Source organism: Lithobates pipiens, unplaced genomic scaffold (genome assembly GCF_037356315.1).
Source record: "Lithobates pipiens isolate NorthernLeopardFrog02 unplaced genomic scaffold, aLitPip1_a1.2 Scaffold_27, whole genome shotgun sequence".
Taxonomy (NCBI): domain Eukaryota; kingdom Metazoa; phylum Chordata; class Amphibia; order Anura; family Ranidae; genus Lithobates; species Lithobates pipiens.
The window spans coordinates 173,084,154-173,111,602 of record NW_027507788.1 but is presented as its reverse complement, the minus strand read 5'-3'; the positions used below and the strand labels follow the sequence as shown (position 1 = coordinate 173,111,602).

The 27,449-nt window shown below is 44.6% G+C and overlaps 1 protein-coding gene across 1 annotated transcript in view; it reads right to left on the bottom strand.

Moving 5' to 3' along the window:
* The window catches only part of LOC143934350 (opioid-binding protein/cell adhesion molecule homolog), a 611,266-nt gene that overhangs the window by 274,052 nt on the left and 309,765 nt on the right, over nt 1-27,449 (bottom strand). The window contains exon 2 of the mRNA XM_077457906.1: nt 4,492-4,576. Within this exon, the coding sequence (XP_077314032.1) occupies nt 4,492-4,576 (85 nt within the window). The remainder of the gene's footprint in view (nt 1-4,491; nt 4,577-27,449) is intronic.

Sequence of the window (27,449 nt, the reverse complement as noted above, 5' to 3'; positions counted from 1 at the left end):
TGAGAGCAAATGAGGGCAGGAAAGTAGTGGAAGGAATGAAAGGACAGGAGAGTAGAGGAGGGGATGGGAGAGTAGAGGAAGTTAGGAAATGCCAAGAGCGTAGAGGAAGAGAGAGGGGGACAGAAGTGTAAAAGAAGAGAGGTAAGGACTGGGGAGTAGAGAAAGAAAGGAGATGACAGGAGAGTACAGGAAGAGAGGAGAGGAGAGGATAGGAGAGGAAAGGAGGGAGAGGACAGGAAGAAATGAGAGGATAGGAGAGTAGAGAAAGAGAGCAAAGGACATGAGAGGAGAGGAAGGAGAGGAGAGGAAGTGGAGCAGGGAAAAAAGTAGATAGAGACAGGAGAGGACAGGAGAGCAGAGGAATAATTGAGAGAACAAGAGAGTAGAGAAAGAGAGGAGAGCAGAACAGAGGAAGGAAGGAGAAGACAGGAGAGTAAAGGAGGAGGGGAGAGGATAGGAGAGAAGAGAAAGAGAGCTCAGGACATGAGAGTAGTGGAAGTGGGGCAGGGAAAAAAGTAGATAAAGACAGAAGAGGACAGGAGAGAAGAGGAAGAGTGGAGAGGACAAGAGGGTAGAGAAAGAGAGGAGAGGACAAGAGAAAAGAGGAAGAAAAGATATGACAAGAGTAGAGGACAAAAAAAGGAAAGGATAGGAGAGTAGAGCAAGAAAAGGGAGGACAAAAGAATAGAGGGAAAAGAGGAAAGGATAGGAGAGTAGAAGTAGAGAGGAGATAATAGGAGAGGAGAAAAAAGAGGAGAAGACAGGAGAGTAGAGGAAGAGAGGAGAGGATAGGAGAGGAAATGATAGGAGAGGAGAGGACGAAATTAGAGGATAGGAGAGTACAGAAAGAGAGCAAAGGACATGAGATTAGAGGAAGTGGGACAGGGAAAAAAGTAGATAAAGACAGGAGAGGACAGGAGAGCAGAGGAAGAGTATAGAGGACAAGACAGTAGAGAAAAAGGGGAGAGGACAAGAGAACAGAGGAAGAAAAGGTAGGACAAGAGAGTCGAGGAAAAGAGGAAAGGATAGGAGAGTAGAGCAAGAGAGGAGAGGACAGAAGAATAAAGGGAAAAGAGGAAAGGATAGGAGAGGAGAGGAAGTGAAGAGAGGGCAGAAGAGTAAAGGTAGAGAGGAGAGAAAAAAAGAGAGAAGACAGGAGAGTAGAGAAAGGGAGGAGTGGTCAGGAGAAAAGAGGAAAAGAGGAGAGGATAGGAGAGTAAAGGAATGGAGGAGAGGAGAGTAGAGAAAGGGAGAAGAGAATGGGAAAGCAGTGGAAGAGAGGAGAGGACAGTAAAGTAGAATTTGGAAAATGAGACGGGGAGGAAGATAGAGGAAGTGAGAAGAAAAGCAAGTAAGGGAATATTAGGGGAGAAGAAAACAGAAGAGAAAGGAGGAGGAGTGGAAAAGACTGATGAGTAAGAGGAAGTGAAAGAGGGGAGAGGTAAGGAGAGAAAAGTGAAGAGAGGATGGGTGAGAAGAGGAGAAGAGGAAAGAGGAGAAGAAGTGGAAAAGGAAGAGGGAAAAAAAAGTGGAAAAGAGAAGATGGAAGAAAGGGAAACAGAGGAGAGGAATAGAAGAGGAGTAAGGAAAATTAAAGAGAGGGGCCAAAGGGCTCAGAAGACAGAAGGAGAGAGAAGGAGAGGAGTAATGGAAGGGCAGAGGACTGAAAGAGAGAGGAGGGAAGCAGGGGAAAAATAGGGGACAAGAAGAGGAGAGGAGAGTACAGGAAAGGAGGGGGGGGGGGGAGAAAGGAGAATATGGAGAAGCTGCAAAGAATGGTGAGGAAGAAGAGATGGGGAGGGAAGAATGGAAAGATAGAGGAAAGGGTGGAAGGAGATGACAGAAATGGAGAGGAGTACAGGAGCGTAGGAGTGTAGATAAAAGCAGAGTACCGGAAAGGAGGGGAGATGGAAGAAGAGGCTAACTGTGAAGACAAAAGGGGATAACAGGGGAAAGAGAAGATTGTTAAACAGGGAAGGGTAGGAGAGGAGTTCAGAGAAGGTCAGACACGTAACACATGGCAACCATTTTTTAGTGTACTGCAGTGTACCAGAAGTGACACAGTCCCTGCTGGGCTGTCATGCATTACTGCACTTTAAGAAGCCTTTATTAGGAGTGATGTATCTGGCATTGCTCATACTGCGCCCCCTACTGGTAAACCTGGAATTGTGATGGCGCTGGCATTGCTCTTAGTGAGCCCTCTGCTGATGGAGCTGGCATTGCTCTCAGTGCCCCCTCTGCAAAAGATGCTGGAGTTGCTTTTAGTGCACCCCTTGCTGTTAATGCTGGCATTGCTCTCAGTGTGCCTCTTGCTAATGGAGTTGGCATTGCACTGAGTACACCCCCCACTGATACAGTTGGCATTTCTCTCAGTGTGCCCCGCCCACTGATGCAGTTGACACCACTGTGTCTGTGTGTGCCCATTAGTGCTTTCAGTGCACGCCCCACTGGTGTACTTGGCACTGCTTTAAGTGCCTTCTCTGCTGGGGAACCTGAAATTGCTCTTGGTGCTCCCCTTGCTGATGAAGCTGGCATTGCTCCTAGTGCACCCTATGCAAAAGGAACTGGCATTGAGGTTAGTGGTCCCCTGCTGCTAAAGCTGGCATGGCTCTGAGTGCACCCCTTGATAATGGAGTTGGCATTAGTCTGAGAGCACCCCCCTACCGATCCAGTTTGCATTTCTCTATGAGTGCCCCTTGTACATACTTGTGGCAGTGCTCCCAGTGCACGCCCTACTGGTGTATGTGGCATTGCTTTTAGTGTGCCCCCTGCTTATGGAGGTTCCATTTTTATCAAAAGGGTCCCTCCTGCTGATGGAGCCTGCATTGCTCTCAATGCACCCCTGCTGCTAAAGCTGATATTGCTCTCAGTACACACCTTTCTAATCGGGGTGGCATTCCTCTTAGTGTGCCCCCTGCTGCTGGTGATATCAATGCTCTAAGTTCCCCTCTTTGCTAATGAAGCTGGCAATACTCTCAGTGTGCCACCTAATGATATACCAAGCATTGTTCTCAATCATCCCCCTGCTGATGGAGTTGGCAGTTTAATCATGGGCACCCTGCTGTTGTAGCTGGCATTGCCATCAGTGGGTCTCCTGCTGGGGGTGCTTGCAAGACCCTTGGCATGCTCCCTGCTGATGGACTTGGTATTGCTCTGAGTAGGTCTCTGGCTGATAGAGCTGGCATTGCTTGAAGTGCACCTTCTGCTGATGGAGCTGGTATTGCCCTTAGTGGGTTTAAATCTGTTGCTAGAGCTGGCATTGCTCTGAGTGTGCCCCCTGCTGATGGAGCTGATACTGCTTGCAGTACCCTGCTGATGGAGCTGGCATTGCCCTTAGTGGTTGTAAATCTGATAGAGCAGGTATTGCTGAGTGCACCCCCCTGCTGAAGGAGCTGGTATTGCTTGCATTGTGCCCCTGCCCTGCTGATGGACTTGACATTGCTCTGAGTAGGCCTTTGGTCATATAGAAGGCATTGCTTTCAGTGTGCCCTCTCTTGGTTGAGCAGGTATTGCTTGCAGTGTGCACCCTGCTGATGAAGCTGGCATTGTTGAGTGCACTCCCTGCTGGCACTTTTATCAGTGCGCCCCCTGCTGCTGGCATTGCCCTTAGTAGGCCTCCTGCTGATAGATTTGGTGTTGCTGAGTGTTCCCCCTGCTGACGCAGCTGCTATTGCTCACAGTGCATCCCCTGGCCATGGCACTGGCATTGCCCTTATTGTTCACCCTGCTGATGGTGATGGCAGTGCTGAGTGCACCCCCTGCTGATAGAGTTGCTATTGCTTGCAGTGTGCACCCTGCTGCTGCAGCAGCTATTGCTCGCAGTGCACCCCCGACCATGGCACTGGCATTGCCCTTAGTATGCCCCCTGCTGATGGGGATGGCAATTCTGAGTGCACCCCCTGATGGATAGAACTGGTATTGCACACAGTGTGCCCCCTGGCCATGGCACTCCCCTTAGTGGCCCCCTGCTGATGGGGATGGCAATGCTGAGTATGCCCCCTGCTGGATAGAGCTGGTATTGCACAGAGTGCGTCCTCTGGCCATAGCACTGCCCTTAGTGCGCCCCCTGCTGATGGGGATGGCAATGCTGAGTGTGCCTCCTGATGATAGGATTGGTACTGCTGGCAGTGCGCTCCCTGCTGGTAGCATCTTTGTATAAGTGTGTAAAAGTAGGAGAAGAGCACTTTGATAGGAGCACACATAGAAGGCAGAGACCCCCACATTGAACACCTCCATAACAATGACAGTGCATGCTGAGACATGCAGTACTACTGCCGATCTGCAGGGAATACATACACCATACAATACACATCGTACACATCTCTTCATTAGTCTGCACAGCAACCGATCTGTACGATCACAGCGCACACCCCACCCCCTCCCCCCGACCAGACAGGTAATAGGAGGCGCCCACCTGAGGACATCGAAGCATGCATGAGCCCCGATCACGGCACACACCCCCCGACCACACAGGTAATAGCAGGCTCCTACCTGAGGATGGCGCTCTCTCCTTGCCGCACCGTCACGTTGTCCATGGCTTTGGAAAATCCAGCATCTCCGCTGCGGACTGGCACTCCTGCGGGCACAAGAAACAGCAGCCTGAGACCCAGGGCAAGTAGCCACCTCCAGCAGGGGGCAACCCCCATTGTGAGAGCACAGAAAGCGCACACACTGACTGACTGGCTGCCCCCCCTCTGCTACATGTCCACAGCCTGGCACCAGCACAGGGGCACACAGCCTGGCACTGTGTATAGAAGAGAGAGTACTGTGCGTGATACAGTCTGCGAGCGGCTGCCTCCCTCCCTCTTCCCTCCTTCCTTCCTCCCTCCATCACATCTCCTCCTCCTCCTCCCTCATCCTTCCCATCTCCATCCTCTGTGTCTTACATAGTGCCCCATATACCATACACAGTGCCATAATCATCTCCTATCCTCCTCCTCCCTCATCCTTCCCATCTCCATCCTCTGTGTCCTACATAGTGCCCCACGTACCCTACACAGTGCCAGAGTTATCTCCCATCCTCCTCCTCCCTCATCCTTCCTATCTCCATCCTCTGTGTCTTTCATAGTGCCCCATATACCCCACACAGTGCCATAGTCATCTCCCATCCTCCCCCTCCCTCATCCTTCCCATCTCCATCCTCTGTGTCCTACATAGTGCCCCACATACCCTACACAGTGCCAGAGTTATCTCCCATCCTCCTCCTCCCTCATCCTTCGCATCTCCATCCTCTGTGTCTTACATAGTGCCCACATACCCTACACAGTGCCATAGTCATCTTCCTTCCTCCTCCCTCATCCTTCCCATCTCCATCCTCTGTGTCTTACATAGTGCCCCATATACCCTACACAGTGCCACAGTTATTTCCCATCCTCCTCCTCCCTCATCCTTCCCATCTCCATCCTCTGTTTCTTATATAGTTCCCCACATACCCTACACAGTGCCAGATTTATCCCCCCCCCCCCCCCCTCCTACAGAATCCTCCTACTCCTTCCTCATTCTCTGTGCCTTACATAGTGCCCAACTCTTTACATACTCACTGTGCCAAAGTTTGTTCTCATTCTCCTCTTCCTCCCTCATCCTCCCTATCTTCAACAACTACATCAACATAGTGCCCCACTCTTCAAATATCCTACACAGTGCCAGAGTTATCTCCTACATAATTCTCCTCCTCCTTCCTTATTCACTGTGCCTTGCATAGTGCCCCACTCTTCATATCCCTTCCTCCTTGTGCATGTTACACAGTGCCAGAGCCCCTTTACCTCTCTGCAGATCTTATACAAGAACCATAGCCCCCCTCCACCTCTCTGTACATCTTACACAGTGCTATAGTCTCCCTTCTCTCCCTGTACATTTTACATCGTGCTATAGTCTCCCTTCTCTCCCTGTAAATCTTACACAGTGCTATAGTCTCCCTTCTATCCCTGTGCATATTACACAGTGCTATAGTCTCCCTTCTATCCCTGTGCATATTACACAATGCTATAGTCTCCCTTCTCTCCCTGTACATCTTACACAGTGCTATAGTCTCCCTTCTCTCCCTGTAAATCTTACACAGTGCTATAGTCTCCCTTCTATCCCTGTGCATATTACACAGTGCTATAGTCTCCCTTCTATCCCTGTGCATATTACACAGTGCTATAGTCTCCCTTCTATCCCTGTGCATATTACACAATGCTATAGTCTCCCTTCTCTCCCTGTACATCTTACACAGTGCTATAGTCTCCCTTCTCTCCCTGTAAATCTTACACAGTGCTATAGTCTCCCTTCTCTCCCTGTACATCTTACACAGTGCCAGATTCCTCCCTTCTCTCTTTACATTATACACAATAAATATAGTAAAATAAATTGTGCTATCAATAAATGTGTATCAAATAAAACAAAAACAGGTCCTGGTCTCTTCTAAGTGTTAATAAAACAATACAATACCTACCAAAGATATTGAAAATGATCATCAAGTCTCCTCCACCCTTTTAGACTGTGTGTGATAAAAATCACAAGATATTCCTCTATATGAGAACACTGATAAAAGGTGTAACACATTCCAACTCTGATAATGTTACAATTATCAAATACATGTCCAAACAAGTAAAAAAAGACTGTGCAAAAAATAAATACATTAATAACTAAAGTAAAATAAACAAACTAAGACTTTTACTTGTTTGGACTTTTATTTGATAATTGCAACATTGTCATAGTTGGAATTTGTTACACAGTTTTATCTGTGAGATCATATACTTATATTTACATTTTGTATCAGTCTAAAGAAGTTTGTGTTCTTTTCTAGGTCCATCCTACAAATGAATACAGCCCACTGACTGCAAGTATTAGTTGTTTTATAATACCCCTTCCCCTAATACAGCATTCACAATTAAATGAGATCAAGACTGCATCAGCCTGGCGAGCTCCCACCAAAATGGCTATGCCCTCTGTATGTAGGTACTCCCAAAATACAGAAGTCTCTATATACAGGTGGTCTGGTACATATAGGTACTGCCACATTACAGCAGTCTCTATATACAGGCGGTCTGGTACATGTAGGTACTGCCACATTACAGCAGTCTCTATATACAGGCGGTCTGGTACATGTAGGTACTGCCACATTACAGCAGTCTCTATATACAGGCGGTCTGGTACATGTAGGTACTGCCACATTACAGCAGTCTCTATATACAGGCGGTCTGGTACATGTAGGTACTCCCACAATACAGCAGTCTCTATATACAGGCAGTCTGGTACATGTAGGTGCTCCCACAATACAGCAGTCTCTATATACAGGCGGTCTGGTACATGTTACAACAGTCTCTATATACAAGTGGTCTGGTGCATGTAGGTACTCCCACAATACAGCAGTCTCCATATACAGGCAGTCTGGTACATGTAGGTACTCCCACAATACAGCAGTCTCTATATACAGGCAGTCTGGTACATGTAGGTACTCCCACAATACAGCAGTCTCTATATACAGGCAGTCTGGTACATGTAGGTGCTCCCACAATACAGCAGTCTCTATATACAGGCGGTCTGGTACATGTTACAACAGTCTCTATATACAAGTGGTCTGGTGCATGTAGGTACTCCCACAATACAGCAGTCTCTATATACAGGCAGTCTGGTACATGTAGGTACTCCTACAATACAGCAGTCTCTATATACAGGCCGTCTGGTACATGTAGGTACACCCGGAATATAGCAGTCTCTATGTACAGGCGATCTGGTACATGTAGGTATTCCCACAATACAGCAGTCTCTATATACAAGTGGTCTGGTGTGTGTTGGTGTCCTCACAATACAGCAGTCTGTATATACAGGCAGTCTGGTACATCTAGGTACTCTCACAATACAGCACTCTCTATATACAAGTGGTCTGGTGTGTGTTGGTGTCCTCACAATACAGCAGTCTGTATATACAGGCAGTCTGGTACATCTAGGTACTCTCACAATACAGCACTCTCTATATACAAGTGGTCTGGTGTGTGTTAGTGCTCCCACAATACAGTACAGTACAATACAGAGTGATCGCTCTATAGTATACAGTGTGGTGTATGTTGGTGATGTCACAGTAGAGCAATCTCTGTAAACAGGGGGCCTGGTGTGTTTTGGTGCTCCCACAATAGGGTGGTCTCTAAATACTGACAGTGTGTTATGTCTCTCTCTCTATATACAGTATATAGGTAATCTCTATTGTTGCCGGTCTTCGGTTCTCTCTTGTCACTCTCAGATCAGAGGTCAGGGAGTGAATAACACATAGCCTGAGCTTCGCAACGATGAGCAGTTGTGCTGAAGTGACAGGGCGCAATGAGAGATAAAAGCAGAGGGGAGACTTTGATGCTCAGATTAACCCACTGTAGAAACCCCCAGTATCACACAAAGTCACCCCGTTGGTACAGAAACTGACAGTGCAGGACAAACAATGAGGACAGAGCAATGTACAAAAAGCAATGTGTACAGAGCTGTCAGATAATCCCACAAATGCAGATATAATTCCATATACATCCCAATACTGGTGGCACCTTAACACTGGATTATAAGTAATTCATTGCACTCTGACACCAATAAAGCACAGCCTCCGTCCTCCATCACCTTCTTGCATGAACTACACACAGACAGCACCATGATCTGACCTAAGCAAAGACTTTAGCTGATGATATAATGATGCAATGACATCAGCTGACAGTACACTTGACAGTAGCTGGGTACCTGTCAATAGTCAATACAAAAAAAAAAAAAGATTTTTGATTTAGGCTACTATGATTAAACTGTAGATGTGGGCAGCTAAAACTCTCTTATTTTTAAAATTAGATGGAGCCAGGAAGGGTCAAATCTGCTGTCTAAGGCCACGTACACACGGGCGGATTGTCTGCCCAACTTAGTCCGCTGAACCGTGTTTCAGCGGACAATCCGCTCGTGTGTGGGCTTCAGCTGACTTTTTCAGCGGACAGTCTGACGGACTTTGTCTTTCGGAATTTCCGTAATTTTGTCCGTCCAAACTTGGTTTTGTCCGTCCAAACTTGGTTTCAGTGGACAGTCCGCTCGTGTGTAGGCAAGTTGGACGGACTAAGTATGGCGCATGCTCAGAAAGGATTTACACGGCCGAAGGTTGCATTGCAGTGTATTGGACGTCGTTTTTCTAGTCCCGTCGTACGTGCTGTACACGTCATCGCACAAGTTTTCAGCGGACTGTCTGTTCATCGTGTGTGGTCAAGTCCGTTCATTCAAAATTTGGACGGACTGTCTGTCGGATTGTCTGACGAACTTAGTTGGGCAGACAATCCGCCCGTGTGTACGCGGCCTTAGTGTTTCTCTCAATAAAAATGGAGAGGGCATTCTTATTAGCTGATCTTCCAGACCACAAGTTTAAAAAAATGATTGGCATTCCACCAACGTTACTTCAGAAACCAGCACCTGCCTACAAACAGAGACCCTCAGATCACCATTCTAGTTTAGTAAATGAAGGATCAAGGCCCTCATATCTCTGGTCTAGGATAGTAGATGAAGGATGGAGAGCTTCATATCTCTGGTCTAGGATGGTAAATAAAGGATAGTGACCCTCACCTCTCTGTTTAAGATGGTAAATAAAAAAAGCATGTCCTCAGACCTCTATCTAGGAGAGCAAATAAAGGATGGAGGCCCTCAGATCTCCATCTAGGACCGTAAATTAAGGATGGAGGTCTTCAGATCTCTTATCTAGGGTCATAAATGAAGAATGGAGACCCTTAGATCATCTGGCTGCATATGTCTGAAGGAGTATGTGAAGGATGGGGGCCCTCTTTGTCTAGGATGGTAAATGAAGAAAGAATGCCTTCAAATCTCTGGTCCGGGGTGGTAAATTAAGAATGGAGACCCTTTAGATCAGCTAGCCGTGTATGTCTAAAGGGTTATGACAAAGATGGAGGCCCTCAGATCTCTGGTGTTGGATAGTATGTGAAGGATAGAGACCCTTATATCATCGGACTAGGATAGTAAATGAAGGATAAAAGCCCTCATATCTTTGGTCTAAGATAGTAGATAAAGGATGGAGGTTTTCAGATCTATGGTATAGGATGGTAAATGAAGGAAGGAGGCCCTCAAATCTCTGGTCTAGGATGGTAAATGAAGATTGGAAACCCTTACATCAGCTGGCCAGTTATGAGAAAGATGGAGTGCCTCAGATCTCTGGTCAAGGATAGTATGTGAAGGATGGAGGCCCTCAGATCACTGGACTAGGATAGTAGGAATGATACAAGCCCTCAGATCGTTGGTCTATGATCTCTAAGATATCTAAGAATAGATAAAGGATTTAGGCTTTCAGAACTCTGGTAAAGGATGGTAAAAAAAAAGGAAGGCGACCCTCGCCTCTTTGTCGTCTAGTATGGTAAATATAGGAAGAGGACCCTCAGATTTCTGGTCTAGGATAGTTAATGAAGAAGTGAGGCCTTCAGATTTCTGGTCTAGGATAGTAAGTGAAGGATGGAGCCCCTTAGATATTTGATCTCAGATAGTCAATTAAGGATGGAGGCCCTCAGACCTCCAGCTTTGTAAAGTAAATGAAGGATTGAGGCCTTCAGATCTTTGTCTGGAGGCCCTCAGTCTCCAGTCTAGGATGGTAAATGGAGGGTGGAGGCCCTCAGATCTCCATCATAGGTAGCAAATGAAGGATGGAGACCATCAGATCTGCACGATTACTATCATGCTTGTGTTTATGCTCCCTGCTCCCTTTGTGAGTAGTTATACTTCTTACTTATCTTTAAATGGTTTACCAATACTGCACTTAGAGCTGCTGGGTTTCTTTTCCTTTGTTGCACTGCAGAGACTGCTTCTAGCTCTTCACACTGGCTGCCCTTAGTGCTGGTACATTGATTCCTCTCCCTCTTCACCTTAGAGACTGTTGCTATGGACTTTGTTCCTCCTATTGGGAGACTCTTTTAATCACATTTATTTAATCTGTGTACACCTCCGGGGTCTCTCCTCAAACAAACACTGAGTTTATTTTTTGGCTCTTAGATCTGAGGTCTAGAATAGAAAATAAAGAATGGAGGCCCCAGAGCTCATGCTAGGATAGTAAATACAGGGTAGAGGCTCTTAGACCTAGGTCTAGGATGGTAAATGAAGAATGGAAGCCCACAGACCTCTGTTAAGGATGGTAAATAAAGGATGGAGGTTCTTAACTCTGTCTAGAATGGTAAATAAACGATGACGACCCTCAGATCTTTGGTTTATAGTAAGTGAAGGATAGAGTCCCTCAGATGTCTTGTCTAGGATAGTTATTGAAGAAAAAAGAACCTCAGCGCTCCCTCTAAAATGGAGGCACTCAGATTTCAAGTCTAGCATGGTAAATGAAGGCTCACAGATCTCCATCTAGAATGGTTAATAAAAGATGGAGGCCAGCACCTCTCTATCTGGGAAGGTACACGAAGGCCCTCAGTTCCCCCAACTAGTATGGTAAATTAAGCATGGAGGACCTCAGCTCTCCAACTGGGATGGCAAATGAAGGATGGAAGCCTTCAGGATGGAAGCCATCTAGGATAGCAGAAGAAAGATGGAGGCTCCCTGATCTCCATCTAGAATGGGCAATGAAGGCTGGATATCCTCAGATCCCTGATCCAGGATGTTAAATAAAGAATAGTTTGTCCTTAAGATCCACTTGCCACGTATGTCTGAAAAGGTTTCCCACTATGCTTTCAGTAGACCTATTGGTGGCAGGAAGGCAGAGGAGAAATCACCACTCCAGATGAGCTGAGGAGATTCCACAACAGGTAACCCCACAGGTGCTGGCCCGGCTCGCCATCTCAACAAACAAGGAAAATTGGAATAGGCATCCGCACACCACAATGCGATACTAATAAAAACTTATTTTTTGTATTGTACATGGATGTAATCAAAGGAATGAACAGAAAGTTAACATGTTTGACACATTTAGTGCTTAGTCATAACCCATGGTTATGACTAAGCACAAGATGCGTGAAACATGTTAACCTTCTGTTCATACCTTTGACTGCGGCTGCCTACATTACAATAAAGACGTTTTTATTGGTATCCCGTTGCAGTGTGCAGTTGCCTATTCCAAGTTTCCTGGCTTCATGGTGTACTGAGCTGTGGGTGAGCTGTCTATTTTAGTAGGAGATCCCATCTGAACATTTCTGTCTTGAAGGGAGTAAGTTGCCTGCAAGATATGTTATTTTTAAACACAGCTACTATTCCTGACTTCTTGTGAGCTCAAGTAGTGCATATTTTAAAGAAGCAGATTTCTGGTCATTGAGATAATCAAAATGAATTGTAAGGTAAGAAGATAAATGGCTATTTTAGTTATGATAAGGCCTCTCTACTAGGTTGGACTGGACCAGGCTTTATTACCAGCCATGCCTGCCCCAGATTTGCCATACACTCTATCTTGCCAGAAGCCAACCATGGAAGTTTGCAGGTGCAGTTAAATGTGATAGAAACCTGGATGGTGAAAAGTTAATTCTGGTATTTGACAAAACTGTAATGTCGGGTACACGCGATTGGAATTCCGGCCAGAAAAAGACAGATGAGAGCTTTTCATCGGAAAATGCGATCGTGTGTATGCCCCATCGGAATTTAGCTGTCCGAATTTCCAGAAGCCAAAAATTGATAGCATGTTCTCAATTTTCCAGATGGAAAAACTTTCTATCAGAAATTCTGATCGTGTGTATGCAACTGTGACATGCCAAAAATCACACATGCTAAGATTCAACTACGAGATGGAAGCTATTGGCTACTGGCTATTGAACTTCCTTTTTGTAGTCCCGTCGTACGCGTTGTACGTCACCGCGTTCTATACTTGGAATTTAGTGTGACCATGTTTAGGCAAGACAGCTTGAGCGTAATTCCATCGGAAAAAACCATCAGAGCTTTTTCCAACGAGAATTCTGATCATGTGTACGTGGCATTAGGATACTTGTATTTTCCATACCACTATTGATAATGTGCAGACTTTAAGGCCCAGTGCAGCCTTGGAGGACTTGTGCTTCCCTTGTGCATTGAATAAAGTGATCAGAATGGTAGAATGCTGGGAAACTGACAGACGTTATAGTATGTAAAACATCCTTTCTCCAGTAAGGAGTTGGTGAGGGAAGACTGACACTTCTCCCTCCAGAATGGCCGTACTCCCGGCTGCGCTGCCATTTATCACGTTAAACAGCTGTTTGCCACATGAAGAGAACTTGTCACTGACTGTGACATTCAACAAATGCTGACATTTTGACTTTTAATGTTGCAGGGGGTCACTTCTATTCATTGTCCTTCCAACGGCTTGTGGAGAAAAGACAGAAATCTTGGAAAAGATGACAGCCACTCGCTGGCACAAAGGTCTATGAAGTATATCAGAATATGAATAATATATACACACACATATATATATATATATATATATATATATATAGATATATATATATATCTATATATATATCTAGATATATATATCTATATATATATATCTATATATATATATATATATCTATATATATATATATATATATATATATATATATATATATATATATATATATATATTGTTTGCAAACTGCTGTGCACACTTAACCACCTCTCCCGATGCTGCCGGTTGCAATCTGGATAAATCTCTGTCCGGTGAGATCACATCCAATTACCACGATTCATTTTTTAGGAACAGAATTGTTCATTTGAAGCTTCAAATAATGTGCACATTGACCTTCCCAGCCAATCTAGGCAGCAATGTGCTCAGCTTTTGTATAGTCATATCATTAAAGCAGACATGACAAGGGCAGCAGAAGCAGATGGAGTTTTGCATTACCTGGCTCCACTTTAACATCTGACAAACATCTTCAGCACATATTCCCCCTACTCAGAAATAAATGGGCACAACAGGCACCACTGGACATACTACACTATATTTTCAAAAGTATTGGGACACCTGCCTTTACACGCACATGAATTTTAATTGCATCCCAATCTTAGTCGGTAGGGTTCAATATTGATTTGGCCCACCCTTTGCTGCTATAACAGTTTCAACTCTTCTGGGAAGGCTGTCCACAAGGTTTAGGAATGTATCTATGGGAATGTTTGATCATTCTTTCAGAAGTGCACTTGTGACATCAGGCACTGATGTTGGACGAGAAATCCTGGCTCACAGTCTCCACACTAATTAATACCAAAGATGTTCTATTGGGTTGAGGTCGGGCCAGTCAAGTTCCTCCACCCCAAATTCACTCAGCCATATCTTTATGGACCTTGGTTTGTGCACTGGTCCAAATCATTTGGTGGAGGGGGGATTATAGTGTGGGGTTGTCTTTCAGAGGTTGGGCTTGGCTCCATAGTTCCAGTGAAGGGAACGCTTAAGGCGTCAGCATACCAAGACATTTTGTACAACTTTGTAGGAACAGTTTGGGGATGGCCCCTGATCCAACATGACTGCACACCAGTGCACAAAGCAAGATCCATAATACATGGATGAGTGAGTTTGGGGTAGAGGAACATGACTGGCTTGCACAGAGCCCTGACCCCAACCCGATAGAACACCTTTGGGATGAATTAGAGCAGAGGCTGTGACCCAAGCCTTCATGTCCAACATCAGTGCCTGAGCTCACAAATGAGCTTCTGGAAGAATGGTCAAACATTCCCATAAACACACTCCTAAACCTTGTGGACAGCCTTCCCAAAAGAGATGAAGCTGTTATAGCTGCAAAAGTTGGGCCAACACAATAGTGAACCCTACGGACTATGAATGGGATGCCATTAAAGATCATGTGCGTGTAAAGGCAGGCAGGTGTCCCAATACTTTTGACAATATAGTGTATATACACTCATGTAGTAGGTAGGTGCCAGAAGCAGCTACAAAAGAAGACTAATGCTAGACTCTCACAAAAACTCCAGTCCAAGAAACGTTTATCCAAAATGATGCACTGAAATAACAAAGAAATACAATACTTTTCCTTTGTACACTATTCCCATTTTTTAGGACTTGAATAAAGCAATGTTCCAACAGATAATTCAACAAGAAAAACAGTGTCCAAGTAATTACTGAATTCGGTGACATCTGCAATTGCAACAACGTTTCTTTCCCCCAAGAACTGAAGATGACTTCCTCCTAAAGGAGATGTACAGCCAAAGCTTGTTTGGCTGTACTTCTCCTGTGAATCACAGGAGTGCAGCTTGTTCTTCACTCCCATGACCCATATGATTGAGATCCACCCTAGACCAGCCTGGACTGACACCCGCCTTAGCCTCTCAGCGAGCCACTGAGAGCCTGAGCCAATTGATCCTACCCCCTCCACAGCCTAGCGCTCCAGTGAGCACGGGGGACAGAGCAGAGAGCCTGAGACTGACAGTCACGGTCAGCGGTGTTTGATCTCTCAGTTCTGAGCCTAATGCCTCGTACACACAACTGTTTTTTGTGTCATAATAAACTCTGACGGTTTTTCCGACGGTGTTCCGCTGAAATGAACTTGCCTACACACACGATCACACTAAAGTCCAATCATTTAGAATGCGGAGACGTACAACACGTACGACGGGACTAGAACAAGGAAGTTCCATAGCCAGTAGCCAATAGCTGCCCTTGCATCATTTTTGGTCCATCAGAACAGCGTACAGACGAATGGTTTTCCTGATAGAAATTGATTCCGTCGGAAAGATTTAAAACATGTTCTATTTCTAGGTTTGTCAGAATTTTTGAAAAAAAAAGTCAGCTGAAACCCACACGCGATCGGAATATCCGATGAAATGATTGCGTTGGACTTTTTCTGACGGAAAGTCTGACCATGTGTACATGGCATAACTAATACACTGCCCAACAAGAATTCTCTTGCCTTTGTGGCTGAGTGTGAGTAAAGAGATGAACTTGGGTGTATTACTTTGATATACCGTATAAAGAACTGTGAAGCAAAATAAGGGTCAGTGCCCATCTGCAGCCTCAGAAGTGCCCATCTGCAGACCCACCACTGCCATGAATGTAGCTTCGTCATTGCCAGGAATGCAGCACCCACCATTGCCAGGAATGCAGAACCCACCATTGCCAGCAATGCACCCACCATTGCCAGGAATGCAGAACCCACCATTGCCAAGAATGCACCCACCATTGCCACCGGAATATCAGATGAAATTATTCCGTCTGACCTTTTCTGCTGGAAAGTCCAAACGTGTGTACACGACATTAGAGCTGGCAGGGAACAGATACAGCATTGCATCAATGCTGCATCCACCTAGGTAAGTATAATATAAAAAAAAAGCCATACTTCTCTTTTAAAGCAATACTAAACACACTCAGTCTACATTATCTCTTCTATTTCTGTGGATGATGGCACTGTAATTACGCTATTTTAATCAAAAAAAGTACCTTTTTCCTAATCGATATACAGGTCTTATATGACCCAGCTCTTTCCCAGCCTGTCTGCAGGGAAACAGTGGCAGGAGGAGAAACTAGTCCTCTATAAAAAAAAATGTCTTGGTGGGTAAACAACATTGTCTACCCCTTACAGCAGTGGCTACCTACAGAGACTTTAGTGGACTAAACCAGTGTTATAACAAAAATAGTAAACTTTATTAATACATTTGTCTAAAAAGGGTAAATAAGTATATATTCCAAGAGTAAAGATCACCCCCATCACCAATATAAAGACAACATTGTCTTCCAACAACACTTTATATTAAGAAGTCAGCGTGCACTAACAAGCAGTTGCTGCTGTGTACACACCATCACACAACTGACGCTACTGAGTCTTCAATGTACTAATTATACTCCTCTGGACTCCTTTTTTGGCTAGTCTATATTGCAGTGTTTTGTTAATTCCGTGAAGTGATAACACATTATGCGGTGTTGATGAGTCAATGGTTTACTCTGCCCTCCACTCATTTACCCGCTTGGTGTGGTTACTATTTGATGTATTTGGAGGGGGGGGGGGGGCTTTTTATGGGAAGACCATGTTGTCTTTATATTGGTGATGGATGTAATCTTTACTCTTGCACTCTTGCAATTTACACTTATTTACCCTTTTTTAGACAAATGTATTTATAAAGTTTACAAATTTTGATTAAACACTGGTTTATTCCATTATAGTCTCTGCAGGTAGTCACTGCTGTAAGGGGTAGACACTCTTGTTTACCTACTAAAACATTTTCATTCTAGTGTTGCATGGCTACATGAGACTACACACATTGGGGGTCATTTACTATAGCACTGCAGCACGAATTACTGCAAATTAGCGCTAAAACTGTATTCACTATAGTGCTGGTAAAAAAATACTTCCAAACTCTAATTTACTATAGTTCCCTGAAACCAAATAGCGCCCAAACCCTTATGCCCCATACACAGGATGGGATTTTCCGATGGAAAATGTGTGATAGGACCTTGTTGTCGGAAATTTTGACCGTGTGTAGGCTCCATCACACATTTTCCATAGGAATTTCCGTCACACAAAATTTGAGATCTGGTTCTCGAATTTTCAGACAACAAAATCCATTGACGTAAATTACAATTGTGTCTACACAATTCCGATGCACAAGGTGCCACGCATGCTCGGAAATTCAAGCAGAAGAGCCGCACTGGCTATTGAACTTTTCTCGGCTCGTCGTACGTGTTGTAAATCACCGCGTTCTTGACGTTCGGAGTTTCCGACCAACTTTTTGTGACTGTGTGTGCAAGACAAGTTTGAGCCAACAGCCATCGGAAAAAATCCCATGGATTTTGTTGTCGGAAAATCCTATCGTGTGTACAGGGCATTATGTGGCGTACACAGGATCGGATTCTCCGACAACAAATGTTCGATGTGAGCTTTTTGTCAGAAATTCAGACCGCGTGTACGCTCCATCGGACATTTTTCGTCGGAATTTATGACAAACAAAATTTGAGACCTGGATCTCAAATTGTCCAACAACAAGATCCATTGTCGGAAATTCCGATAGTTTGTGCACTTTTTCGACACACAAAGTGCCGCACATGCTCAGAATCAAGCAGAAGAGCCGCACTGTCTATTGAACTTCATTTATTTCGGCTCGTCGTACGCATTGTACATCACTGCGTTCTTGGTGATCGGAATTTCCGACAAGATTTGTGTGACCGTGTGTATGCAAGACAAGTTTGAGCCGACATCCATCGGAAAACAAAAACATGGATTTTGTTGTCGGAATGTGCGATCGTGTTTATGCGGCATTACTCTGCTAAAACCTGGAGTAGCGCATGGAAATAATGTTTAGAACATGATATAATTGCCTAAATAGTACTGAAATATGTGGTATATTATTTAACCACTTTCAGACCGGACCATTTTGCTGGTAAATGACCAGAGGTCTTTTTACACTTTGGCACTGCGCTGCTTTAACTGGTAATTGCGCGGTCATGCAATGTTGTACCCAAACAAAATTTGCGTCCTTTTCTTCCCACAAATAGAGCTTTCTTTTGATGGTATTTGATTGCCTCTGCGATTTTTATTTTTTGCGATATAAACGTAAAAAGACCGCAAATTTTGAAAAAAAATGATATTTTCTACTTTTTGTTATTAGAAAAATCCAATAAACTCAATTTTAGTCATACATTTAGGACAAAATGTATTCAGCCACATGTCTTTGGTAAAAAAAAAGTCAATAATTGTATATTTATTGGTTTGCGCAAAAGTTGTCACATCTACAAACTAAGGTACGTTTTCTGGAATTTACGCAGCTTTTAGTTTACGACTGCCTATCTCATTTCTTGAGGTGCTAAAATGACAGGGCAGTACAAAACCCCCCCAAATGACCCCATTTTGGAAAGTAGACCCCCTAAGGAAATTGATAAGAGGCATGTTGAGCCCATTGAATATTTTATTTTTTTGCCTCAAGCGATTGAATAATGACAAAAAAAAAATTTTTTTTTTTTTTTTACACAAAGTTGTCACTAAATGATATATTGCTCACACATGCTATGGGCGTATGTGAAATGACACCCCAAAATAAATTCTGCTGCTTCTCCTGAGTACGGGGATACCACATATGTGGGACTTTTTGGGAGCCTAGCCGCGTACAGGGCCCCGAAAACCAAGCACCGCCTTCAGGCTTTCTAAGGGCGTCAATTTTTGATTTCACGCCTCACTACCTATTACAGTTTTGAAGGCCATAAAATGCCAAGATGGCACAAAACCCCCACAAATGACCCCATTTTAGAAAGTAGACACCCCAAGCTATTTGCTGAGAGGCATGTTGAGTCCATGGAATATTTTATATTTTGCCACAAGTTGCGGGAAAATTACAAACTTTTTTTTTTTTTTTTTTTTTTTCACAAAGTTGTCACTAAATGATATATTGCTCATGCATGCCATGGGCATATGTGAAATGACACCCCAAAATAAATTCTGCTGCTTCTCCTGAGTACGGGGATACCACATATGTGGGACTTTTTGGGAGCCTAGCCGCGTACGGGGCCCCGAAAACCAAGCACCGCCTTCAGGCTTTCTAAGGGCGTAATTTTTTGAGTTCACTTCTCACTACCTATTACAGTTTTGAAGGCCATAAAATGCCAAGATGGCACAAAACCCCCACAAATGACCCCATTTTAGAAAGTAGACACCCCAAGCTATTTGCTGAGAGGCATGTTGAGTCCATGGAATATTTTATATTTTGCCACAAGTTGCGGGAAAATTACAAACTTTTTTTTTTTTTCACAAAGTTGTCACTAAATGATATATTGCTCACGCATGCCATGGGCATATGTGAAATGACACCCCAAAATAAATTCTGCTGCTTCTCCTGAGTACGGGGATACCACATATGTGGGACTTTTTGGGAGCCTAGCCGCGTACGGGGCCCCAAAAACCAAGCACCGCCTTCAGGCTTTCTAAGGGCGTTACAGTTTTGAAGGCCATAAAATGCCAAGATGGCACAAACCCCCCCCCCCCAAATGACCCCATTTTAGAAAGTAGACACCCCTAAATTTAGGGGTACACTAGTGAGACTAGGTAATAAATGGCGGGTGCCCTGAAACTATAAAAAAATAACTAACCAACCAGCGTCACCTGTAACAGTTATATGGTGATCACTGGTGAAAGGGTTAACTAGGGGGCAATCAGGGGGCTTTATGCGGTAGTATATGGGGGTCCCTGGCGCTATAAAAAGCTGCGGCGAACCTAAATACCTACCTGCCTAACTAGCGTCACCTGTGACACTAATACAGCGATCAGAAAAACGATCGCTTATTAGGCTGGGTTCACACTGGAGCGATGCGGGAACGCCACGAATGCGCGGCGGGTTCCCGCATCGCATGCCTCCCGGCGGCAGTTCACACTGCCCTATGCGAACTGCTGGGAGTGTCAGTGAAATGTTAATGACACCCCCAGATCAGTTCGCATATCGCAGTGCGATCTGCAAACTTGGATCGCATGGTGTGAACACCCATGCGATCCGATTCTGCTGCGGACCAAAAAAAGGGTCCCGTGCGAGTTTGCGGCGGGTGCGACACGAATTCAGCCATACTATCTGTATAGCTGAACTCGAATCGCACAGAGATCGGATGTGATTTGCACTGCAGTGCGGTGCGAATCACATCCGTTCTCATAAACCGCTGCAATGTGAACCCAGCCTTAGTGACACTGGCGACGGGGGGTGATCACGGGGTTAAACCTTTATTGGGGGGGTTAGGGGGGTACCTTAGAACTAAAGGGGGCTAACCCTAACTGCCCTAACAGTTATTAGTCACAAATGACACCTGCCGGGTGATCAGGGGGTTAAACCTTTATTAGGTAATAAATGGCGGGTGCCCTGAAACTATAAAAAAATAACTAACCAACCAGCGTCACCTGTAACAGTTATATGGTGATCACTGGTGAAAGGGTTAACTAGGGGGCAATCAGGGGGCTTTATGCGGTAGTATATGGGGGTCCCTAGCGCTATAAAAAGCTGCGGCGAACCTAAATACCTACCTGCCTAACTAGCGTCACCTGTGACACTAATACGGCGATCAGAAAAATGATCGCTTATTAGGCTGGGTTCACACTGGAGCGATGCGGAAACGCCGCGAATCCGCGGCGGGTTCCCGCATCGCATGCCTCCCGGCGGCAGTTCACACTGCCCTATGCGAACTGCTGGGAGTGTCAGTGAAATGTTACTGACACCCCCAGATCAGTTCGCATATCGCAGTGCGATCTGCAAACTCGGATCGCATGGTGTGAACACCCATGCGATCCGATTCTGCTGCGGGCCAAAAAAAGGGTCCCGTGCGAATTTGCGGCGGGTGCGGCGGGTGTGGCGGGTGCGGCGGGTGCGGCGAATGGCTGAACTCGAATCGCACAGAGATCGGATGTGATTTGCACTGCAGTGCGGTGCGAATCACATTCGTTCTCATAAACCGCTGCAATGTGAACCCAGCCTTAGTGACACTGGCGACGGGGGGTGATCACGGGGTTAAACCTTTATTGGGGGGGTTAGGGGGGTACATTAGAACTAAAGGGGGCTAACCCTAACTGCCCTAACAGTTATTACAGTCACAAATGACACCAATGCAAAAAAAAAAAAAAAAAAAAAAAAATGACATTGGTGTCACTGTGACTGGGGGGCAGGGGTAATTGGGGGGGTGATCGGGGGGTAAAGGGGGGGTGTGAGTGTGCCTGGCATGTTCTACTGTGTGTGGGATGTGTTGGTGCAACTCACTGATCCGCTCTCCTCCGTGTCGGAACGAAAAATACCGACACGGAGGAGAGAATACATCACTTCCTCTCCTGTGTTTACATTACAGGAGAGGAAGTGATGTCACCGGGGATTTCCATTCGTCGGGAGCGATCGCGAGGGGGTGGCCATGAATGAATGGCCGTCCCCTCGTCCGGGATCGCTCCCGAACGAAAACCGACCGCCGCAGGCACCGGGCGGGGGCCCGATCGGGCCCCCGACCCGCGGGAGGCAAAGGACGTACATATATGTGCTTATGCCTGCCCGTGCCATTCTGATGACGTAGATCGGCGTGAGGCGGTCGGCAAGTGGTTAAAGATAATCTGCTTTTAAAATGTGTGAAAAAGTGATTTCTACATTGAAACATCTAGTAGTATATATGTAGTATATATGTACTGTGGCAGAATGGCATGGCTGGGCGAACTGACATTATGTTACATCGATTCTCCCTGTGGCCACTAGGGGTGCGCGTACTGCTCGCCCCCAGAGCCAATGCGAGTGCCCGGTGGTCACGATCCCCGCCGGGCTCCCACGATTGCTGCTGACACACGGAGAACCGGGATATGTGTGTGTAAACACAGTTTCCGGTTCTCTGAGGGGAGAAGAGACAGATCATCTGTTCATACAGAGTATGAACAGTGATCTGTCATCTCCCCTACACAGTCCCCTCCCCCCTTTAGTTAGAACACACACTAGGGAACACAATTAACCCCTTGTTTGCCCCCCTAGTGTTAACCCCTTCTCTGCCAGTTACATTTTTACAGTAATCAATGCTTTTTTATAGCACTGATCGCTGCATAAATGCCAATGGTCCCAAAAATGTGTCAAAATTGTCCGATGTGTCCGTCATAATGTCGCAGTCCCAACAAAAAAATCACAGATTGCCGCCTTTACTAGTATAAAAAAAAAAAAAAAACTAATAATAAAAATGCCATAAAACTCTCTCCTATTTTGTATACTCTATAACTTTTGTGCAAACCAATCAATATATGCTTATTGAGTTTTTTTTTTACCAAAAATATGTAGAAGAATACATATCTGCCTAAACTGAGGAAAAAAAAATGTTTTTATATATATTTTTGGAGGATATTTATTATAGCAAAAAGTAAAAAATATATATATTTTTTTCAAAATTGCTCTTTTTTTGTTTATAGCACAAAAAATAAAAACCGCAGAGGTGATCAAATACCATCAAAAGAAAGCTCTATTTGTGAGGAAAAAAGGACGTCAATTTTGTTTGGGTGCCACGTCGCACAATCGCGCAATTGTCAGTTAAAGCGACACAGTGCCGAATCGCAAAAAGTTCTCTGGTCAGGAAGGGGGTAAAATCTTCTGGGGCTGAAGCAGTTAAAAGTCTCAAAGTGATAAATTCCCTGTTTTTGTACAACTAGGTGCCAACACAACTGAGCATGCTCAGACCTGCAAATAGCTCTCATTTTCATTCCAGTGTCTTTTTTACAGGGCTCTATAGTAAATACCAGAATGAGCGCTGTGTTAAAGAGCATTTTTTGGGAGTGAAAATTGGCGCTATTATTGTTAAAAACAGTTTATAAATAAAAAGTAAAAAAAAAAAGAAAATTGGAGGTATTATAGTCTAATGCAAGTTAGACTATAATTTTTTATAAAACTTAAGTTTTAGCCATTGATTCTAATGGAACAATTGTAACTTCCCCAAATAAATCCTTTTAACCACTTCAGCTCCGGACCAATAAACACCTTAAGGACCAGAGGTCTTTTTGCAATTTCGCACTGCGCTGCTTTAACTGGTAATTGCGCGGTCATGCAATATTGCACCCAAACGAAATTTGCGTCCTTTTCTTCCCACAAATAGAGCTTTCTTTTGATGGTATTTGATTGCCTCTGCGATTTTTTTTTTTTGCGATATAAATGGAAAAAGAGCGAAAATTTTGAAAAAAAAATATATTTTCTTCTTTTTGTTATAAGAAAAATCGAATAAACTAAATTTTAGTCATACATTGAGGGCAAAATTTATTCAGCCACATGTCTTTAGTAAAAAAAATGTCAATAAGCGTATATTTTTTGGTTTGCGCAAAAGTTATAGCGTCTACAAACTAGAGTACATTTTCTGGAATTTACACAGCTTTTAATTTATGACTGCCGATCTCATTTCTTGAGGTGCTAAAATGGCAGGGCAGTACAAATCCCCCCCAAATGACCCCATTTTGGAAAGTAGACACCCCAAGGAAATTGCTGATGGGTATGTTGAGCCCATTGAATATTTATTTTTTTTGTCCTAAGGGATTGAATAATGACAAAAAAAAAAAAATTTCTTTACAAAAAGTTGTCACTAAATGATATATTGCTCACACATGCCATGGTTATATGTGGAATTGCACCGCAAAATATATTCCGCTACTTCTCCCGAGTATGGGGATACCACATGTGTGGGACTTTTTGGGAGTCTAGTCGCGCACGGCACCCCGAAAACCAATCACCACCTTCAGGATTTCTAATGCCCCGTACACACGAGAGGGATTAAGTCTGACAGACCTCCAAAGGAGTTCCGCCGGAGTTCCGACGGAGTTCTGGCGGACTTTTCGACCGAACGGACTTGACCACACACCATCACACCAAACTCCGACGGAGTCGAACGTGATGACGTACGACTGGATTCGACGTAGGAAGTTCCTAGACAGTAGCCAATAGCTGCCCTAGCGTCGGTTTTAGTCCGTCGGAGTAGCACACACACGAGCGGATTTTTCAAAGGGGACCGGGTCCGGCGGAGTTCCGTCGGGAAAATTTAAAGCATGCTTCATTTCTAAAGTCCGTCAGACTTTAGCTTCGCTAAAGTCCGTTGCAGCCCACACACGATCGGATAGTCCGCCGGACTCAGTCCGTCGGAGTTTGGATGTCGAAAAGTCCGCTCGTGTGTACGGGGCATTAGGGTGCAAATTTTTGATTTAACTCCTCACTACCTATCACAGTTTCGAAGGCCATAAAATGCCAAAATAGCACAAAACCCCCCAAAATGACTCCATTTTGGAAAGTAGACACCCCAAGCTATTTACTGAGAGGCATGTTGAGTCCATGGAATATTTTATATTTTGCCACAAGTTGCGGGAATATTACAAACTTTTTTTTTTTTGCACCAAGTTGTCACTAAATGATATATTGCTCACACATGCTATGGGCATATGTGAAATGACACCCCAAAATACATTCTGCTGCTTCTCCCGAGTACGGGGATACCACATGTGTGGGACTTTTTGGGAGTCTAGTCGCGCACGGCACCCCGAAAACCAATCACCACCTTCAGGATTTCTAAGGGTGCAAATTTTTGATTTAACTCCTCACTACCTATCACAGTTTCGAAGGCCATAAAATGCCAAAATAGCACAAAACCCCCCCCAAATGACCCCATTTTGGAAAGTAGACACCCCAAGCTATTTACTGAGAGGCATGTTGAGTCCATGGAATATTTTATATTTTGCCAAAAGTTGCGGGAATATTACAAACTTTTTTTTTTTTTGCACAAAGTTGTCACTAAATGATATATTGCTCACACATGCTATGGGCAGAAGTCAAATTACACCCCAAAATAAATTCTGCTGCTTCTCCCGAGTACGGGGATACCACATGTGGGGGACTTTTTGGGAGCCTAGCCACGTACGGGACCCCGAAACCAAGCACTGCCTTCCGGATTTGAATATAAAATGCTATAAAAAACAAACTAACCAGAGTCACCCGTAACACTTATACGGTGATCAGTGGTGAAAGGGTTAACTAGGGGCAATCAGGGGGTTCAAATTTTTATTAGGTAGTATATGGGGGTCCCTGGCGCTATATAAAAACCTGACGGGGAACCTAAATAACTAACTGGCTAACCAGCGTCACCAGTGACACTTATACTGTGATCGCTGGTGAAAGGGGGTGAAAGGGTTAACTAGCAGCAATCAGGGGGTTAAAACCATTATTGGGTAGTATATCGGGGTACCTAGCGCTATAAAAACCTGGCGGTGAACCTAAAAAAATAACTAGCTACCTAGCGACTGTAGCGACACTAATGCAGCGATCAGAAAAACGATCGCTTAGTGATACTGGCAAAAGGGGGTGAAAGGGTTAACTAGCGGCAATCAGGGGGTTAAAAACATTATTGGGTAGTATATCGGGGTACCTAGCGATATAAAAACCTGGCGGTGAACCTAAAAAAATAACTAGCTACCTAGCGACACATGCAGCGATCAGAAAAATGATCGCTTAGTGACACTGGCAAAAGGGGGTGAAAGGGTTAACTCTAGGGGCAATCAGGGGGTTAAATCTTTATTGGGGGGTGATAGGGGGCTACCCTGGACCTAACACTAACTGTCCTGACAGTTTTTACTGTCACAACTGACACTGAATGCATTGATCAGTAAAGAAATGATCAATGCAATCAGTGACACTGTGACTGGGGGGGGAGGGGGGGCGATCGGGGGGGGGGGATCGGGGGGGGGTTTGTGTGCCTGTGTGTACCTACATGTCAGTGTAGTGTTGGTGCACACTTACTTTTAGTCTTCTCCTCGTAGTCCGGTCAAAAAGACCACCCCGAGGAGAATGACATCACTTCCTCCTTCCTGTGTAAACAATACACAGGGGAGGAAGCTTCTCATTGGCCAGGAGCGATCCAGAGGGGGTGGCCGAAAACCAACGGCCATCCCCTCATCACGGAGCGCTCCTGGACCGAATCGGACCGCCGTAAACAGCGGGAGGGGGTCCGATCGGACCCCCCACCCGCTGGAAGGCAATCACGTAGATGTACGTGATTGTGCCTGCCTGTACCATTGTGCTGACGTACAATGGCAATACGGCGGTCCTGAAGTGGTTAATGTTGAGATGAAATGTATCTTTCTCTAAAATACATTTTCCTTTGCAACATTGTTGCTTCTACTTAATCTATTTTGTTTTTAAGAATGCTAGAATGTGGAATGTTTTAATGTTTTGGTAAAATCATTTTTTCTCTGTCACTTTCACTTGTTACTCTCCATCTCACAACAATCTTTACCCAAACTGACACAGGTGTCTTTACAAACCACAAACAATACCATTGCTGATACAAATTTAAAATGAGTCACAATTGTTTGTGCTTTTTATTATTTCCGAATAATCATAATTTGAGCCCCAAAAAATGTGATACTACACATGCAGGGGAAGGGTTATCAGAGGCAGTGCAGAACCACCATGGCAAAGTAAAAAAGTAAAAAATAAAAAGAAGTTCAAAATGTACTTCACCCCAGACTACACTAAAGTGTACCCATGCATAATAGGGGTAAAAACAGTGAATTCTCCGTAGCCCATGGTGGGTTAAATGACTGTAAAAGACATATTGAGGTTAGCGTCAGGGCCATCTTTAATATTGATTGGACCCTGGGCAAAATTTTTCTTGGGCCCCGCCCCCCCCCCCATGCAATTCCACCCTCCATCTGCTCTGAGACATACAATAAATAGCAGTTAGACTTAAAATCAGTTTACTGTATCAGATCAGGCAGCAATTGTGATTGGTTGCCAGCTGTTACAGAATATCGTTACTGCTTACTGACTGGTTGCTAGAGGTTATATTACACATTACGGCTCACTGATAAGTTGCTAGAGGCTACAGCAAATGATTTCTGCTTGTTAACTGATTGATAGATATTACTGTACAGTAATACTGCTCACTGATTGGTTGCTAGAGGTTACAGCACACCATCTCTTCACTGCAGGGGGGCATTATATACATATGAATGAGGCCTTTATTTAGATATCAATGCCACCGCATCTGTTTACTTATGAATGCTCTCGTTATTTACATAAGAATGCTCTCGTTACTTACATGTAAACACAGGGTCTGCAGGTGAGTCATCTGTACA